Genomic DNA, 17,873 nt, shown 5'->3' with positions numbered 1-17,873 from the left:
AGATCGCAAGGGGTTCGCGAAAGAAGAGCTCATGTTTATCATCAGCGTACAGTAACGTTAGCTGTACGGGAGGACTTAATCACAGTCTGTGCCCCTTACTCGAGACTCCTGCCTCATATGTTCACTGGACAACATGGGTAATAGTTGAATTATGTCTTCATTATGATGGGAGATGTAGGTAGGTGACTGTACTCAACCCTTTCTTATCATTTACTAATTGCTGTGTGGCTTGTTCGCTTCCATCGTTCTCACAGTAACTATAATGGGCTAACGTTAGGCTTGTTATCATTAGCCAGCTAGCTGATGTTATCCCGTTGTACTCACTGACTGGATATCTAAATAACAGTGCATAACGTGACGTGCCGTTTGCGTCTGAATGTGTGTCATCTGCCACTTGCCTCACAAAGGCGATTTCATGACCTGACGAGATTATTTTGTTGAGATGGCATATTTTTGCTCGAGCGTGCGGAAGAGTACATTTTCACCCGGTCAATGTGGTGCTGCGGTCAGTTTACTCGTGGCAGTCAGTGATGACGACTACATGCAATGTTATGACATTGACAGTCCAACGGTTTGTAGCGACATCTAGTGTTGACTGTAGGATATGCAGTTAGAAAGAGAGTTGAAAATGAAATTACAAGTGTCATGATCAATTGTAGCACTACTTTTTCTTCCTATTATGGCTAAAGGGAGCACAAAGGTATCACAAACCGTGCGAGAGGCTCAGAAATAGTAAGGCTTTTGTAACAGAAAAATACTCTCAGCTTTGTCAGTGTCCAATCAGTGGAGGCATCTCTGTGCATTTTAGAATAAAAAATATATGCATAATAAAAAGTAAATGTTCATGTATTTTTTTTAATTATTTGAAATAGCACTGTCGCCTCACAGCAAGAAGCTTCTTGGTTTAAATTCAGTCTGAGGCCTTTCTGGATGTTCTTTCCACATCTGTATGGTGGGTTCACTCTCCGAAAACTCTTAACTTCCTCCCACAGGTCAAAGACATGCATGGGGTTAGATTAACTGGTGATCCTAAATTAGCTTCAAGTGTGAATATGAGTTTGAATAGTTGTCTCTATGGGTTAGCCCTGCAATAGATTGGCAGCTTGTCCATGGTATACCCTGACTCTGACTGGGATAGGCTACAACTGCCCCCCCCCCCCCCCCCCCCCCCCCACACACACACACACACACACACACACACACACTTCACTCAAGGAAAGTGAAGGACTGGATGATCATTTTATTTAGCCTATAAAAGTACCTCTATCCTATAGGTTTATCTATACACTTTAGTGGTAATCTTAAAAATATATCCCTGTTAATCGAAAAATGCCAAATTGAATGTATTTTTTTATGTGTGTATTTATTGTAAAAATTCTCCTATGAGGCCCTAGCACACTCCCTGGACTGCCGCTCTCACATAATTTCATTGTGTAAAACAAAAGACTTATATTGTATAATGTAAGTTACAGAAATACTGAGTGTATATCTGTACTAAACAGAACTGAGTCGTTGCAGTTTTCAGTTTAGTTTTTTGTTTGTTGTAAATCTAAAGATGTGCTATTTATTTGTTGCATACTGTACTTTTCTTTTTTAAATTTGGTTGTCCAGAATCACTCTAGAAGGCTTCTGTATGTTGTCAGTTTCTTCATTTGGCCATACAGCAGGAAAAAAAGTTTACTTTGTCACTGTGACAGGATGCAGCATCCCGTTGTATGTTGTGTTTGTACTCTTTGTCTAATGGCAACATGAACTCAAAAGTGTAACTGACTTATCAAATGTGTAAGTGCAAAATAATTGCTTGAACATTAATTTCCCCTTTCTATTTAATAACAATATTCATAATACAAGAATATGATTAGAACAATAATTTAACCTAAGAATATGATTTGACACATTAATCCTTCAAGGTCCTTTCAGATTATGGGTTTGTTTTTATGTTTTATTTATCTATCTATTTATTCATTTATTTTCGGTAGATTTCAGATGCGTAGGTGAGTTCTTATGATAGTGTTTATTGGGGATGTGATGTGCTGAGTAGTCCTTGGATGGATATTTATTAGTTATTAGTTGAGGTGTCATTGTCAGGTTATAGTTACAGAGCTTATGAAGTTAAATAGGAATCATTGCTTCGTCAAAACCGCCCACAGAAATTTACTTACTTTAAATTGATATTTGAACATGGTCGGGTTTTTTTCTCCCACACGACCTGAATGCAGCATAGTATCTTTCACTTGAACTCCCCTGCGTCCCTACACATCCCACAATGCTGTTCGACGTTAGCTTCATTCCTTTTACGTTTAGATATCAGCTGAGCTCGTGCTGCGCTGCAGTTGTGCGCGGGTGCCAGCGGATCGGGATCGGAGCAGCTCGGAGCTGCTCGGAGTCTCTCTGTCCGGGCTTGGACATCGTCTTAACCCGATAATCGGCTGAAGAAGGGGGCTTTTAAAAAAGACAACAACAAAAAAGACCGCAAGAATGTGACTCTTAAATGTGCCCGTTTTTTTATTTTTTAATCTCCGAAAACGACCCAGTTTCTGATCTAAACGATTTGATTTTTTTATATTATTATTTTCTTCATCATCTGCTCCCTCTGAACATACTTGGACCGTCCGGGGTTAGGATATTCTTTTTTTCTTTTCTTTTTTTCAATTTTTCCAACCGGTTTGGGCAGTAATATGTCCAGGCGAAAACAGACCAACCCCTTCAAAGTTAACTGTAGGTATTTCAGGTATTGTCTCTCTTACTATTTCACGAGTTTTATTGATGACACTTGCGCTATCCGTGTATACTTGGGTCGGTTGACATGATCACGCTGTGAGGCAAGCATTGTGAGTTTTCTCTCTCTCCGTGTGTGTTTGTTTGTTTGTTTTATCTATATTTGTAGGATATAAACATCGTAACTAATGATATTTGTGTTGCCAGACAGCTTTTAAAGAACCAGGAATTAGGCAAAAGGCAGTTTGGGGTTCAAAAGTTGTTTTTTGTTTTTATTTATTTATTTTTTGAGGTAGAGGTAGGTTAGGGTTAGCACTTTAATTGTGATGGTTAATGTGAGGGTAAGGGGTTAGGGAGTATTTTAACTCTATGAAGATTGTCCAAAAAGATATGCATGTGTATCATAGTTTTAAAATGCAGTCACAGGACACCTACTGTTGCAGGAACTACCACAGAATTAGTTTTGAGTATTTTGGCAGGTGCTTTTGTGCATGCATTGAGTTTTGGGTTTGTTTGTTTTTTCATGGGTGGAAGTTGGATTTTGTGAGGTGGCTGTAAGTGTGATTGGTCCACATAGAGCCAATGCAAAGAGTGGTAACTTCCTTATCAGAATTCTTTGATTATTTGATAAACAAACATGTATTTTAAGTTTGAGTAAATCAACCCCCATTTACCAAGACTACTGGGTTTTTTTGGGGTTTTTTAAATATTACAGTCCTGGTGACTTTTCTTTGTATTGAAGGTAAAAACCTTTTTGGAATGTGCCAAAATGTGTATATTTGGGAACAGGTTTTGCCAAAATAACAGATAAAGCCATGAAATGTGGCAGGTTTGTAGTTGATGCCAAGCTGGTAAACTTGTGTGATCCAGCCCATGAGCCCTATAACTAGAGACCATCTTGCAGTGGGATGACACAAGTTGTGACACATGCCAGAATACTGACATTTAGACTCATTAGTACTAAGTATTCAGCACTCATGAGTTGGACCACACCCATCTTCTGACTTAACCGTTATTTCGCTGAAGAATACAGATATGTAATGTTTTGTGTCAGCGCCTTACAGCTTTTGTGACATTACTGCACTGGAAAAATTTGCCCACAGACACATATACAAACAACTGTCAGCATTTTCGAAATTCAGTTTGAGGTATCTCTATGGTACATTTTACCATGATGACACACACAGAATCACAAGTAGAAACCAATAATAGCTACTCTATCATGCTTGGTAATAATGCAGTAATAACCATGCATACTTAATGCCAGCGTGTTGACGGGTGATGCAGCCACTTTGATCCAATCTTAGTGCGGTCCCACTTGACCACAGTTATTATTTACAGGTATATGAAAACAAAAGAAACGGGCATAAAATGGGCAATAAATGCAGTGAGAGCAAGCTCAGGTCAGATGCACTCAACAGACTAGAAAATCAATAGTGACCATCTTGCAAGGTTTTTCCAGCATAATTTTAGTGTTTACCACACCACAGAAAAACCACTCGCACAGTGATAAAACTATCAGTCAGTTTTTATGTAGGGTTAAATTTAGTCTTTAACCCGACTCGCTTTTTCATTTATCAGTTGTTTAAAAATAACTAAGATATGTAAGATACCCAATACTCTCACCTTACCTGTATGTGGCGTCATCCCCAAAAGGCCAATTTTGAGCCAGGAAAAACCTTGTCTGGTGATCAGAAGGCATTACTACACTTTAATGCAAATACTCGCCGCACCACACACAATCTCAAACTCGGCCTCATTTAGATCTCATCTGTAAAGTTTTGTGTGTGTGATTAGTACTGTTGTTGGCACTGTCTTTCACTTCAGTTCAATTTTATTTATACAGTGCCAAATCACAACAACAAGCTACCCACAGACAGACAAACACCTGCCAAAGTACTCACACACATACAGGTACACAAGCTTATAACAATGCAAGCTACACTATTGCAGCATGTAATGACAAATAACTGAATGTGTTACATAATATGTGAAAGAGCACACTCCTGGTACATTTTTAAAAATAATTTAAGTAGCCACTATCACTTGTATTTTAATAGTGGAGCTTATTACTTGTTGGTGCTGATTACAGGCTTAAAATATTTTTTATAAATATCTCTCCTTTAAGGCCGACAAGCTTATATTGACTAGAAATGTTGTGTGAAAGAATCTTTCAGTTAATTTAGGTATCAAGGCTTGTGGCTAACCATGTTTCTGGTTTCAGTTTTGAGATGTTATTTTTGTCAGTTATCTGCTCTTTTAAAAAAAAAAAAAGTATGAGGCATTTAAAAAAACAAAACAAAAAACCCCCCACCTATGACTAAACCATGAACAGAAGGGACAGAGGTTTCAGCTTGTACAAACAGTAGCTATGCGTGCACTTGATTCAGTTTTCTCTGACAGCTCAGATTTAGGACAAGATTGCAGGAGAGCATTACTGAGCACACAAGCAGAAAGACTTCCCTTGTGTTGTATGCAAGAGTGTTTCTGTTATTTCCCCTTTCTTCCCTTATTGAATGATACGTCTAATATTTTTCTACTGCACAAACACTTTTCATGCTTACTTTCTAATTCTGTTCAACATCTTAGTTTTCCATCCCAGATTTTAATTAAGATTTTATTTTAATGGTAAGCAGTCATCTGAATAAACAAACATCTGGTTTCTGTTGTTTATATGTGATGGTTTGCTGCTCATCTGTTAAATAATTTTTTAGCTAAATAGTAATTTCTTCCATTTAAAGAAGGGACCTTGGGCTTACTGGTCGCTTACAGTGTAATGCATACTGACTGGATTACTGACATTTGTTGACCAAATTCTATTTTAAAATAGTGTCATATTTTTATAAAGCACAGATAAATTTATTGAAGCAGATCTCAGGAGCTCTTGGGAGACCCTCTAATGTAGATATTTTGTTGGTGACTCATCTTCTACCAGGATGCTCTTGTCAGTGCTTACCCTGCTGACCTCTTATCTTAAGCTAGTTTTTGTCCACTGAAGGGGATTGCCCAGTGTAATCTACTGAAGTATGCTGCAACCCTCCTTTCTAAAGAGTTTGTTTAAACTTCTGGAGAAATGCATCTCACACTTGCTGCAGACCGCAGTCATCCCTGTGAGCTAATGAGCTCATTTGTTGCTCTGAAACACCTTTGAGAGTGAGCGAAAGGCCTCAGGAGGCCCCAAGACTGTTGTATAATATGTTGTTTGTTTTTTTTAATTCTTGTGAGTGCAGAAGGACACCTTTTGCACACCAACTTTCATTCTTCCTCACCATGATTTGTTTTACCTGTCTTTTCTTGTGAGGTATGAATTGCATTCAAAGAGCTGTCCCCTTTGAGTGGGTCAGACCAGACAGACTGACAGACCAGACAGGCAGGGAGACAGTCTGACAGGCAGGCGGGCTGACACACATGCACATGCTCACACACACACACAAATGCACACACTCAGTAGTACGCACACACACACACACAAACACACACACAGGGAATTCCAGACAATGATACAACAGCGGTGTCTGTCTAGCTGTTAAGTTTGATGTACAACAATACTCAAGATTTTTATGCATTACATAAAAGTATTTTGTTTGGAGGTGGTGGTGCATACCCTCGTGGTGTCAAGTGGATGCCTGTCAGGGAAGTACAGTATATTTGTGTAACAGTATATGTGAGGCTTTGGTTTCATAATTTTTCTGTACCTAAATGTAGAAGTTCTGAAAACCTTTATTAGTATTAATTATAACAAATAAGGTGTTATTTCAGAATATTTCACATTATATATGTATTGTTGATCCAACTATGAAATTGAGTTCTCAGGTGGGGGGGCTGTTATGAATCCAACTTTGAGTCTCGTGTGGCTACAAGGTGTTTGTCAGTCTTGTAGTTGAAGCAAAATCCTAATCTAAACATGTAGGTTATTCGTGGTGAGAACTGATCCGATGTCTGGCCCACCGTCCTTGTTCTCCAGAAAGTCTGTGGACGTAAGAGGGGGGGGCCCCAGTACTTCTGCAGATTCAGACAGTGTTGTGTGTCTGCATGTGTGCGTTTTTGGAGGGGATGGCTGCTGAAAAGGAGAAGGAGGGGCCTTTGAATTCAACAGGACCCCCATTGCTCTGTGTTTGAGTAGAGTTTTGGCATTCTGTCTTTTGTCTGTTTTGTTTTGGGCGCTACCCCTCCGTCACCCTACCACCCCCGGCCTGCCCCCCCCCCCCAACCAGCCCTCTCCCTCTTGTGTGTGTCTCTTGGCTGATGAGTTTGTCTCTTTGTCTGGATTCAGTCAGACACTGCGTCACCTCCTGCCTACAGACACACAGACTCAGAGATAACATCGCAGTGCTAGAGACTGAGGGAGCGAGGAGGGTGGGTAGTGGTGATGGTGGCGGCGGGGGGGAGCAAGGAGAGACAGATGTACAGACAGAACCGTAGCGGTGGGGGGATGGGTATCTCTCACACATCAATCATTGGCTATGTGCCGAGAAGCCAGCCTGTTGTAGTAGTTCACAGTTCAATACTCGGACCCACTCTAACGAATGCTTGGATTTCTGTGGGAAAAGTGCCCAAACTGTGTTCACATACCAACTTCTCACAAGTAGCCAAATGACTAGCTTTAAGATTATACTTCTGTCTTGCTCACACACACAATAAAAGAGAAAGTGTGTGTCTGTGCACCGTGCACAGTACCTCAGGATTGTGATGAATGCTGTAATTACTTCTGCCAGTCTCAGGTAACTGAAGTCAGGATCTCTCTCTCCCATCTTCTGATCTGTGTAAATGGAGAGGGAGCACACAAGGGAAGAAAATTGGATTTTAAGCTATCATTAATTTTCGCTATCTCAAGTGGTGATGTTCCTATGTGTGAATGCCAGAGGAGTTTTCACCAAGACTGCATCCAAAGGAGCAGTGCTGGCAGTTGAATGAGCGTTTGCGGAGTCCAGTGTAATAAGAAGAAAAGTGAAGGGATTGCATCGCATCCTGCAGCCAAAAAGGGCCGCTGTGTACAATAAAGTGTGGCATCGCGGCAAGTGAAATGAGCTACATATGGGCTGTCATGGTGCAAAGCTTTATCCTCCCCCTCGGAGCTGATGGTAAAGATATAGAAGTAGACAGAGCTCCATATATAAGCTGGGAGGACAGAGGGCGAGCCAGGCTGTTCAGTGTGTGGGTGGTACTGAAGGAGAGAGAGAGAAACGGAGCAGCTAGGCAGTTAGCTGGAGGATAACAGTGCAGGCTGCTACCCCCGTGGGACTGCAGCATGGCTGTCGGAACAGCTAGCATGTATCTGTGATTGTATATGTGTGTAAAAATAGTGGGGGTTGGGATGCAAATGAAGTAAATGTGCATGCATATATGCAACTGGGCTTGTCTCGCTGCTTTTGTATGAATCCTGCTGCTTGTTGTATAGGTCATATAAAACCAGATGAATCTGCTAAGAAGTTCTTCTCAAGCTGATCGCGCCCCCAGAGTGCTAAGAAAAAGGTAGAATGGTTTCAATAATTTACTCTCTGGGACAGCTTTCTATCAGTTTTGCTCTGATTATAGGTTTTGTTTTCATTAGCGTGTTATATTTCTGCAATAATCTCAAGATTTTTTAATTGTAATTGGATGGCGTGATCCACATTAAGTGTGATCAAACCATGGAACTTCAGCAATAGGTGAAACCACTTCTATTAAAAGATTTAAAGATTTATACCTTCTTGTGATACACTACAGTAGCGGATGCTGTAATGAAGTTGCTATGGAGATAAAGCTTTCATATGCCGGGTACAATGTATGGGTAGAGACAGTTGCTCAGAATCGTTTTCTTTTTGTGCCCAAGGCAGGACAAAATTTCAAGGTATACCTATAAAAGAAGCCTCATTTGGAATATCATCAGTTCTTCTGATTGTGCAGTCAGATGAAGATATTTTTGAGCAAAAAGCCTTCAGTTCTTTTTGTGCTTCACTATAGGCTGCACTAAACTCATCAGATTCTGTCATACACAATCCAACAGGCAGTCTTGTTGTCCCTGGTTCTGATCCAGCATCTGCTGAAGTGGAGATTTCTCTCTGAAGTTATGTCAGGATTCCAGGTGCCTCTTTAGCTTCCTTGGCAACATGTTGGCATTTTTAACTCCTTCCAACAACAGCTGCAGTCAGGCTGAAGGCCAGTGACTGTCAGTCATGGCTTTTTAATATTTAACTGCACAAAAAGTATACCTGCAGTACTATTAAGGCACACTATTATGGCCCAAGATTTTGACGCATAGAACCAGATGGTAGTAGTTGTCCTCTGTATAAGATTATTGTTCTATCAATGTCCAGGATATGTTAGGGACACATCCTCATTTGTATTTCTCAGCATCTTTAGGTGTTGTGACTTTTTGCTTACAATACAGGGAGTGCAGAATTATTAGGAAAGTTGTATTTTTGAGGAATAATTTTATTATTGAACAACAACCATGTTCTCAATGAACCCAAAAAACTCATTAATATCAACGCTGAATGTTTTTGGTAGTTTTTAGTTTGTTTTTAGTTTTAGCTATTTTAGGGGGATATCTGTGTGTGCAGGTGACTATTACTGTGCATAATTATTAGGCAACTTAACAAAAAACAAATATATACCCATTTCAATTATTTATTTTTACCAGTGAAACCAATATAACATCTCCACATTCACAAATATACATTTCTGACATTCAAAAACAGAACAAAAACAAATTAGCGACCAATATAGCCACCTTTCTTTGCAAGGACACTCAAAAGCCTGCCATCCATGGATTCTGTCAGTGTTTTGATCTGTTCACCATCAACATTGCATGCAGCAGCAACCACAGCCTCCCAGACACTGTTCAGAGAGGTGTACTGTTTTCCCTCCTTGTAAATCTCACATTTGATGATGGACCACAGGTTCTCAATGGGGTTCAGATCAGGTGAACAAGGTGGCCATGTCATTAGTTTTTCTTCTTTTATACCCTTTCTTGCCAGCCAAGCTGTGGAGTACTTGGACGCGTGTGATGGAGCATTGTCCTGCATGAAAATCATGTTTTTCTTGAAGGAGGCAGACTTCTTCCTGTACCACTGCTTGAAGAAGGTGTCTTCCAGAAACTGGCAGTAGGACTGGGAGTTGAGCTTGACTCCATCCTCAACCCGAAAAGGCCCCACAAGCTCATCTTTGATGATACCAGCCCAAACCAGTACTCCACCTCCACCTTGCTGGCATCTGAGTCGGACTGGAGCTCTCTGCCCTTTACCAATCCAGCCACGGGCCCATCCATCTGGCCCATCAAGACTCACTCTCATTTCATCAGTCCATAAAACCTTAGAAAAACCAGTCTTGAGATATTTCTTGGCCCAGTCTTGACGTTTCAGCTTGTGTGTCTTGTTCAGTGGTGGTCGTCTTTCAGCCTTTCTTACCTTGGCCATGTCTCCGAGTATTGCACACCTTGTGCTTTTGGGCACTCCAGTGATGTTGCAGCTCTGAAATATGGCCAAACTGGTGGCAAGTGGCATCTTGGCAGCTGCACGCTTGACTTTTCTCAGTTCATGGGCAGTTATTTTGCGCCTTGGTTTTTCCACACGCTTCTTGCGACCCTGTTGACTATTTTGAATGAAACGCTTGATTGTTCGATGATCACGCTTCAGAAGCTTTGCAATTTTGAGACTGCTGCATCCCGCTGCAAGATATCTCACTATTTTTGACTTTTCTGAGCCTGTCAAGTCCTTCTTTTGACCCATTTTGCCAAAGGAAAGGACGTTGCCTAATAATTATGCACACCTGATATAGGGTGTTGATGTCATTAGACCACACCCCTTCTCATTACAGAGATGCACATCACCTAATATGCTTAATTGGCAGTAGGCTTTCGAGCCTATACAGCTTGGAGTAAGACAACATGCATGAAGAGGATGATGTGGACAAAATACTCATTTGCCTAATAATTCTGCACTCCCTGTACACCCTGTACCGGGGCAGGTCCACCACAGGCGAATCAGATCTGTGTGTTTGTCCCTAACATCTTGGCGCACAGCTGGGGTCTTTCCTCCCCATCCACAGCCATTGACTGCAGCGCTAAGCAATCCCTGGAATCACCTTGAAGGTGGTGGCATAGGGTTTGGCTGTGCATCTCCAAGTGTTTAATAAGTTTAACTGTGGAATGCTAAACTGTTGCTATCCAGCCTCAATGCTCTGCATCTGATTTCAGCTGAGTGTGTCACAGCTTTTTCCCATGGTACTTTTAGTTCTATAAAGTAGACAATACAGAGAGTGGTGGACCAAAGTACCAGATCTGGTCTTTGGGCAGAAGCAACTATTTCTGATGGGATTATAAGCTGTTGACCTGTATCAAAGAACATTTTCTAGTAACAACCTCCTTCAAAAGTCTTCCTGGTCAGTGATGGAGGGTATTTTTGTCATTGTTCTTAAAGTGGCAGTGGTGCTGCTCTTTTGGCATTGATAGACAGAGACTTCAGCACCTGGTTGTGTCTCTGAGTATACCTGCCTTGACAAAGGCTCACTTTAATTAAAGTCATGATGTGCCTGAGTGCGTTTCCAGTTGATTGTCCCTTTATTCAATATTTCCCACTTCATCCACTTTTGCTGTTGGGCTTCTAAGATTAGCAAATCTTGCAGCCGCCTCCTGCCACTGGAGTTCTAAAACTACCAGCTTTCGCCATTTTCCTTTGTTCCACAAGGGTCTATCTGGAAACAGGCCCACTCCTACTCTCCTTTGCTGAATGTAGCTCCCAATCTTAGAAGGATGGAGTGCTGATTTAGCCTGTAGTACAGTTTCTGTTGGTGTCCATTTCCAACATGTTGTTAATACTGGCATGACGGGTCTTATGGTTGTGTCTCAAGACTATGAGAAGGTCAACTCCAGTCTTGTCTTGAAGCCTAGTTTGAAAGAGCTTGTTGGCTTTTTCTACATGTACCACAAGTGAGAAAGTCAACTTTTCAAGAATCTTACCGACGGTCCTTCTACTGTCTTTCTATCTTCAGGGCCATTCCACACTTCAACCATCACAGGACTCCAGCACACTATTAACATGGATGGCAGAGACGAATTCACAGAGGACAGTGAATGCTGCAGCAACAACTCCCAGGAAGTCCAAGGGCAGGATAGCTTCTCAGGTACAGGATGGAGGGAAGGGTCAGGGAAGGACTGTTGGACTCTGTAGGAATGTCCTTGGAATGAGGGGTGTTAGTGAGAATAAGCCCTGCCCTGTGTTTTGTTGTCTGTCCGTATTGATAGGGCTGTGTTTGCCTCCATAGAAGACAGCGATAGTGACCCAGAAAACCACGGCGAAGACTCGTCCTCCAACACCTCTGCTGACGACCACATGACCACCAAGAGAACGCAGTGTCTCCTACAAGGAGCAGGAGTCAAAGAGGTGAGAGGGCTGCTAATTTAGACACCTTCACTCCAGTGTTTGTTATGATGGTGCTTTGAATGGCAATAATGTTTATTTCATTCTAACAAATACAAAAAAGGAACACGCACAAAGGTTGTGGTAAGGTTCTCATAACTGGAAAAATAATTTTATCTATTTCTCACTGTGTACGTCTTTGAAAACAACTTCTTGGCACATCATCAATTAGTTTGAACACAACTTATGCATTACACTAGAAGAGACCATACTGGTAACGTTGTGGTGTGGAATAAACACACAAACAAAACACGACAGAGATTAAAAAAAAAAATGAAGACAAGTATCTGCCCTGCATCTGTTTGATTATGAAATATGTGGTTTATAAACGAGTTGGTAGGCGTGAGAAGAATTTATCAACTCTCATCCATCAGTCGTGCATGAAAAACAAGTCAATGTGAACCGTAATTTGCATCTAGATGCCCACCCCGTCATCTGCTCCAGTTTTATGATGTTTAATTAGGTTCATGCATCTGTGAATTTAAAGCTAATGTGCTGTGCTAGAGAATATTGCAGATATTTCTCCTGAGATAACCGGAAAGGAAGTAGTGATATTTCACCAAAATCTTTCTATTTGTATGCAAAATAACAATTAACATAATAAACTTTTGACATTTTTGTTTTATTACTTTGAAAAGATAAAAGTGAAAATGATAAATAATCAGTTAAAAGACATCACTAATATAGTAAAAGTGTGGGGGGAGTAGTGGGCTACCTACTTAGTACATTTACAGGAGCCATGGAAACCCATGCCATGAAACCACATGCAGTTACTGAATCAGCAGAGCGTTGGTGAATTTTATGCACTGCTCTGTAACTTTACATGATCTGTCACATTCACAGATGAGTTGCTGTGGTTCCTAAAAGCTTCCACTTTGCAATAATACAGCTTACAGCTGATCGTGACTGTTTGTGAGGGAAGAAATTTCATGAACGGACTTGTCCTCGCAACGCTGGCGTCATTTTACAGCAACACACATGAATTCAGAGAGCAAACCATTTTTTCACAAATGTTTGTAAAGGCAGACCATATGGCTGTTTGATTTTTTTAGACCTGTGCAATGGTTCGAGAACACCTGGATTCAAAGATGAAGAGGTCTGGCCCAATATTTTTATTCAAAAGTGCCCTTTGAGTTATTAAACACCCCCAGGTCCAACCAATATGTTTTCTGCCTGCACCTTCTGTTTGAAAATGTTCTGTGAGTCACATCTGTCTCAGCACACAGTGTGATGTCACTGTCAGTGAGTCACCGGGACTTGTGGGAATTTTGCTCAGTCATACACTCAACACATCTTCATCCACTTGTGAAAATGCTTCAGACCAAAACAAGGCCTCTTTTACGTTTTAACTGCCATCATACAAATTGGAAATCTTAATTTAATAAATAACTCAGAATTCAGATTTGTGATTTACAACTGTAAGATGTAGGTGTAAAATCATTTGAATGTAGTGTTAATGTGCTTCTGAAACGAGTTTAAATGGTTCTTGACTTTCCTCAGGAGAGCGAGGAAGGGGGAGAGCACAGCAACAACTTTGTTTGTCCTCTCTGCCCGCTGGATTTCAGCAGCCCAGATAAGCTCATCTCCCATGTCTACCAGGTGAGAATAACATCGTCTCACCTGCCCCGATCTAGTACAGAACCAAAAAAAGAAATGCAATTTTCAAAGCCGTGTGGCAGCAGCCTATCTGCTCTGCAATCTGTCTACTTTGTCATATAGCTGCATAGTTTTGTTTTTTAAACTCTGTATGCTGTTTGCATTTATACTACCATGCATAACAACCACAGCATCAATTATAACTGTTGCAGACATGAATTTAAATATTATAATTTTACTTTTCAAGTTCATAATATTTTAAATGTATATTTCCTTTGTTATTTTTTTCTTTTGCAAACATATTGCAAACTGATAATCGCCTGCAATACAAAGTTATTATATCTTTTAAGTTTGCTGCTTTTCTCATCTCTGTTTGCTGTCTTGTAACAGCACACGACTATGATGAGCAACACCAAGAGCTATGTGTGCCCAGTGTGTGGGCGAGCCCTGAGTTCGCCCGGCTCACTTGGACGCCATCTTCTCATCCACTCCGAGGACCGCCTCTCCAACTGCGCTGTCTGTGGTGCACGCTTCACAGACACCAACAACTTTAACAGGTTGAGCTCATCTCTGCTGTAGCTCTCATCTCAGGTCTTAAATGCAGATTGAATATAGATGTTGTGATAAAATTATACTAACTGGGTCCTGAAGTTTCTGTGTTTATTTAGTGCTTATTATTTAATTATGTCATTTATCTTAAAAAATTTTAAAACAATATCTCATATGTGGTCCCTTTATGACAAGGTGAAAAGACACCACTGATTCAGAAGGATGAGCTATTTAAAATGAGGCCTTTTAATTTTTCTAGTATCTAAAAATTGATTCTGGCAGGAGTGTAATGTAGAAACATAAAAAACTGCATGCTACTTTTTTTCTTTTTTTTTTTAAAGACAAACCTTTTCTTTTGTCGAACCTTTGAAAATATAAATTGAGTAAAAAGAAGTCACATTTTCTCTTTAATACATTATAATAGAATGAGAAAGAGCAATGGTTTTCCAAGTGTGGGATTAGACAGAATGCAGAGCATGAGGGATGAATAAAATTAGTACTGCAATGACAGATTTAATGGAAATAAACTTGCGTGTTGCTTAGCAACTACCATTACATTTCTAATTTAAACAGCACTGACAAGGTCAGGACGCATTGTAGAAGGAGAAGCAGTGTGAAGTGATGAAAAGGAGAGAAGAGAAAAGTCATGAAGCATTACAGTTGGCAGAAGCATTTGCTGCTAAGTTTGGAAAAATAAAACATAAATACTTGTTATTCTAAAGAGAGACAAAAAAAGGTGTATCTTAGATGTACGTGGAAAAGCTGTTTCATGTTGTTCCAGCCAGCTACAATAAAGTAACATAACCAGCATCTGGCAACCAGTGTTTTCTGAACAGTCACCTCCTCTGAGGCTGTTAACAGCCTGTTAAACTTCTCTCCAGAGAGCTAGCCAGAGTTCATTTGACGCATGGCCCTTATTCCTCTCTGAAGCAAAAAGGTTTGGGAAACGACTAACATGGAATCAGTCATCTCTTCCCATTGCAGCAAAGTGGTTTCAAGTCATGTAACTCATCGCAGCTTGACAGAAGCTAAATTTTACTGTTGCCTAAAATATGTGACCATACGAGCCAGGCTAACAAAAATTCAAGGCAAAAACAATGCCTGTCAGTCTGATGTATGAAGCCTTTGTTGCAGGCTGGTGGAAAAAAATCCCTGCGGGGTGAAATCTCGGATTTCAGACTGCTCTGAACACTTAGTTTCAGATAGTTTAGTGTTTTTTTTTCCTCCTGCTCTTGTCTCTGTGTAACGTAAGCGAGAGAGTATATCACAGATATCGTGATCTCAGGCACGCTGTGGCTGTGTGCACAGAAACCCCACCAGCTGTTCAAAACTCAGATGAAAGTTAGTTTATAGTGACGGTGAGAGAGCTAAAAGCATTTTACTTAGACGCAGTATAAAATGAATACGTTTATTTTTAACAGGAAACAAATCTCGTCTAGGAGACCTCAAGTGAAAGGCTCTATGATCCCCACATTAAAGATTTAGACAGGAGCAAGCTTTCTATCAGGGATCTAATGCTTCCCTGGAAGAGTCCAGACCACTTAAAAAAAAAAGAAAAAAAAAGAAAAAAAAAAAGGATGTTTACCTGATTCATGTTTCCTGTCGTAGGGAGAAGCTTAAAGAAGTCCTCGACACAACTAGGATGGATTTTACTGGGGGAAGGGACACCAGTTCCATGTCCCAGTCCCTCTCGAGCAGCCCCATGAGCAGCCCGGGCCCCTGCACTGACTCTTGCCATGGACTGGGCCCTAGTCCCAGTTCGTGTCAGGGTCCTTGCCCGTGTCAAGCAACTAACCCCAATCCCAACCTATGTCAAGCCCAACGTTCCTGCCAAGGGCAGGGTCATATCTCAAGCCAGTGTCAAGGCCCCAGACCATGTCATGGCCCTGGGCCAGGATCAGGACCGTGCACAGACCAGGGACCCGCATTTCCCTCACTGCCCGATAGTCTCCTCTCTGAAGGGCCATCCCTCGCCTCAATCCCTGATGCACTCAACTCCTCCTCTTCAGGCCTTCCTCCTATCCCTGATATCCTGAGCCCTATGCCAGTGTATCCTGCCGGAGTGCTGCTGGTGTGCAACAGCTGCGTGGCTTATCAGCAGCTAGTGGCGGCCCAGTCACCGATGCGAAAATGGGCTCTGCGTCGGAAGAACGAGCCCTTGGAGGCCCGACTGCAGCGTCTGGAGCGTGAGCGCACGGCAAAGAAGAACAAGCGGGCGTGTGAGACAGAAGAAGAGAGGGAGCTGAGGCGGCTGCGGGACCGCGAGGCCAAGCGCATGCAGAGGATGCAGGAAACGGAGGAGCAGCGGGCACGCAGGCTGCAGAGGGACAGGGAGGCCATGCGATTAAAGAGGGCCAACGAGACACCAGAGAAGAGGCAGGCCAGGCTGATCCGCGAGAGGGAGGCAAAGAGGATCAAGCGACGGCTGGACAAGATTGACCCTGCTCTGAGGACACAGATAGAGCACGATCCTGCAGCCATGGCTGCCCTCACAGCAGACATGAGTCTCTTCCAGTTTCCCTGCCCTATGCCTGTCCCCTCCATTGATAATGGTCTATTCATGAAGCTGCCCTAGTGGGCCCAGGCCAATCGGGTGAGGGCAGAATCCAGTTGGCTTCTCGCAGCATCATTAACCTCTGCACTGCGCCATCAGGCTGCCTGTTCACAGAGAACCATTCCTAGCTGGTTTCCTCTCAGCTCGATCTGCGTCGAACAGCTTCGCACACAAGCTGCTTTGTTAAATACAACAAAAACTTCTTCAACGTCTTTTTTTAAACAGCCTAGAAAACCTTGGGAACAGGGATGAGAATGTTTCTTATTGTATGGATGATGACATAAGAGCATGTTGTAAAGAGATTTTATCTGTTGCGTCAGTGGACTAGCAGATTTAACACAGTTCATACTCATAGGAGCAGTTACACTTCCTTTGAGGGGACAAAAAAAAAATCATTTGCACATGGACCTTCAGTGACAGGAGAGGGGACTTTGTAGCCACAGTCCCCTCTCCTTTCTGGTCCACTCCGCCAGCCCAGTGACTCTGATTTCCAGGTAGCTACACCTCTCTTCAAGCTGCTACCATGGGTCCCTGGGAAGTTCGTGTTCAGTCAAACTACTACCTCAGCTGGCGCCGTGGACGCGCCCTCTGTCCTGTGGCTTACTGCGTTCCAACTCCAAGCTTCCAAAGCTCTATATGTACTGTACACTACTACCGAGGATGCAGGTCATTTTTGTTTGTTTTCTTTACATTGTTATGTTTGTATTGATCATTCAGGCACTTTAATAGGACACACACATTCACAAGTGATTTTAAAAACAAGAGGCGTTATAGATTCTGACATAAAGTTTGAATGAATGTCCTATTGAACGTGTTCAGTGTTGAGCTACATTCCTCTTATTTCTGAGTTTTACATCTCAATGCAGTCCACCTTTGTACATTCTCTTTGCCAAGATACGACTCTCGCGTCTTTACACTCCGAACATTTTTGCCAATGTCATTTATATTTTGACTTTCTTTTACAGAGGTTTTCTCTGGCTCTTAAAAAACAACAAAAAAGTAAAGTCATAAAGTCTGTGCTGCTGTTATTGTACTGTAAAATACATTAGTTACCTCTT

The 17,873-nt window shown here is 41.6% G+C and overlaps 1 protein-coding gene across 7 annotated transcripts; it reads left to right on the top strand.

Annotated features, from left to right (window-relative positions):
* The first annotated feature begins 4 nt into the window (after positions 1-4).
* Positions 5-17,873, top strand: znf821 (zinc finger protein 821). Of its 7 annotated transcripts, none has more exons than XM_085401860.1 (6): positions 5-137; positions 11,689-11,820; positions 11,962-12,080; positions 13,617-13,715; positions 14,103-14,269; positions 15,870-17,873. In XM_085401860.1, exons 1-6 carry the CDS (start codon positions 134-136, stop codon positions 16,834-16,836), a joined length of 1,488 nt encoding a protein of 495 aa, XP_085257986.1. In that variant the 5' UTR covers positions 5-133; the 3' UTR covers positions 16,837-17,873. The 7 variants fall into 7 exon arrangements, with proteins under 7 accessions (XP_085257986.1, XP_085257977.1, XP_085257969.1 ...); XM_085401851.1 differs by having other exon boundaries at positions 42-178; XM_085401843.1 differs by lacking the exon at positions 5-137 and adding an exon at positions 2,298-2,718 and having other exon boundaries at positions 11,965-12,080.

Source organism: Rhamphochromis longiceps, linkage group LG1, assembly GCF_057381845.1.
Source record: "Rhamphochromis longiceps isolate RC_006_pf linkage group LG1, R_longiceps_female_GT1.1, whole genome shotgun sequence".
Classification (NCBI taxonomy): domain Eukaryota; kingdom Metazoa; phylum Chordata; class Actinopteri; order Cichliformes; family Cichlidae; genus Rhamphochromis; species Rhamphochromis longiceps.
The sequence above is the reverse complement of the archived record's forward strand: the minus strand, read 5'-3'. Positions and strand labels throughout refer to the sequence as shown.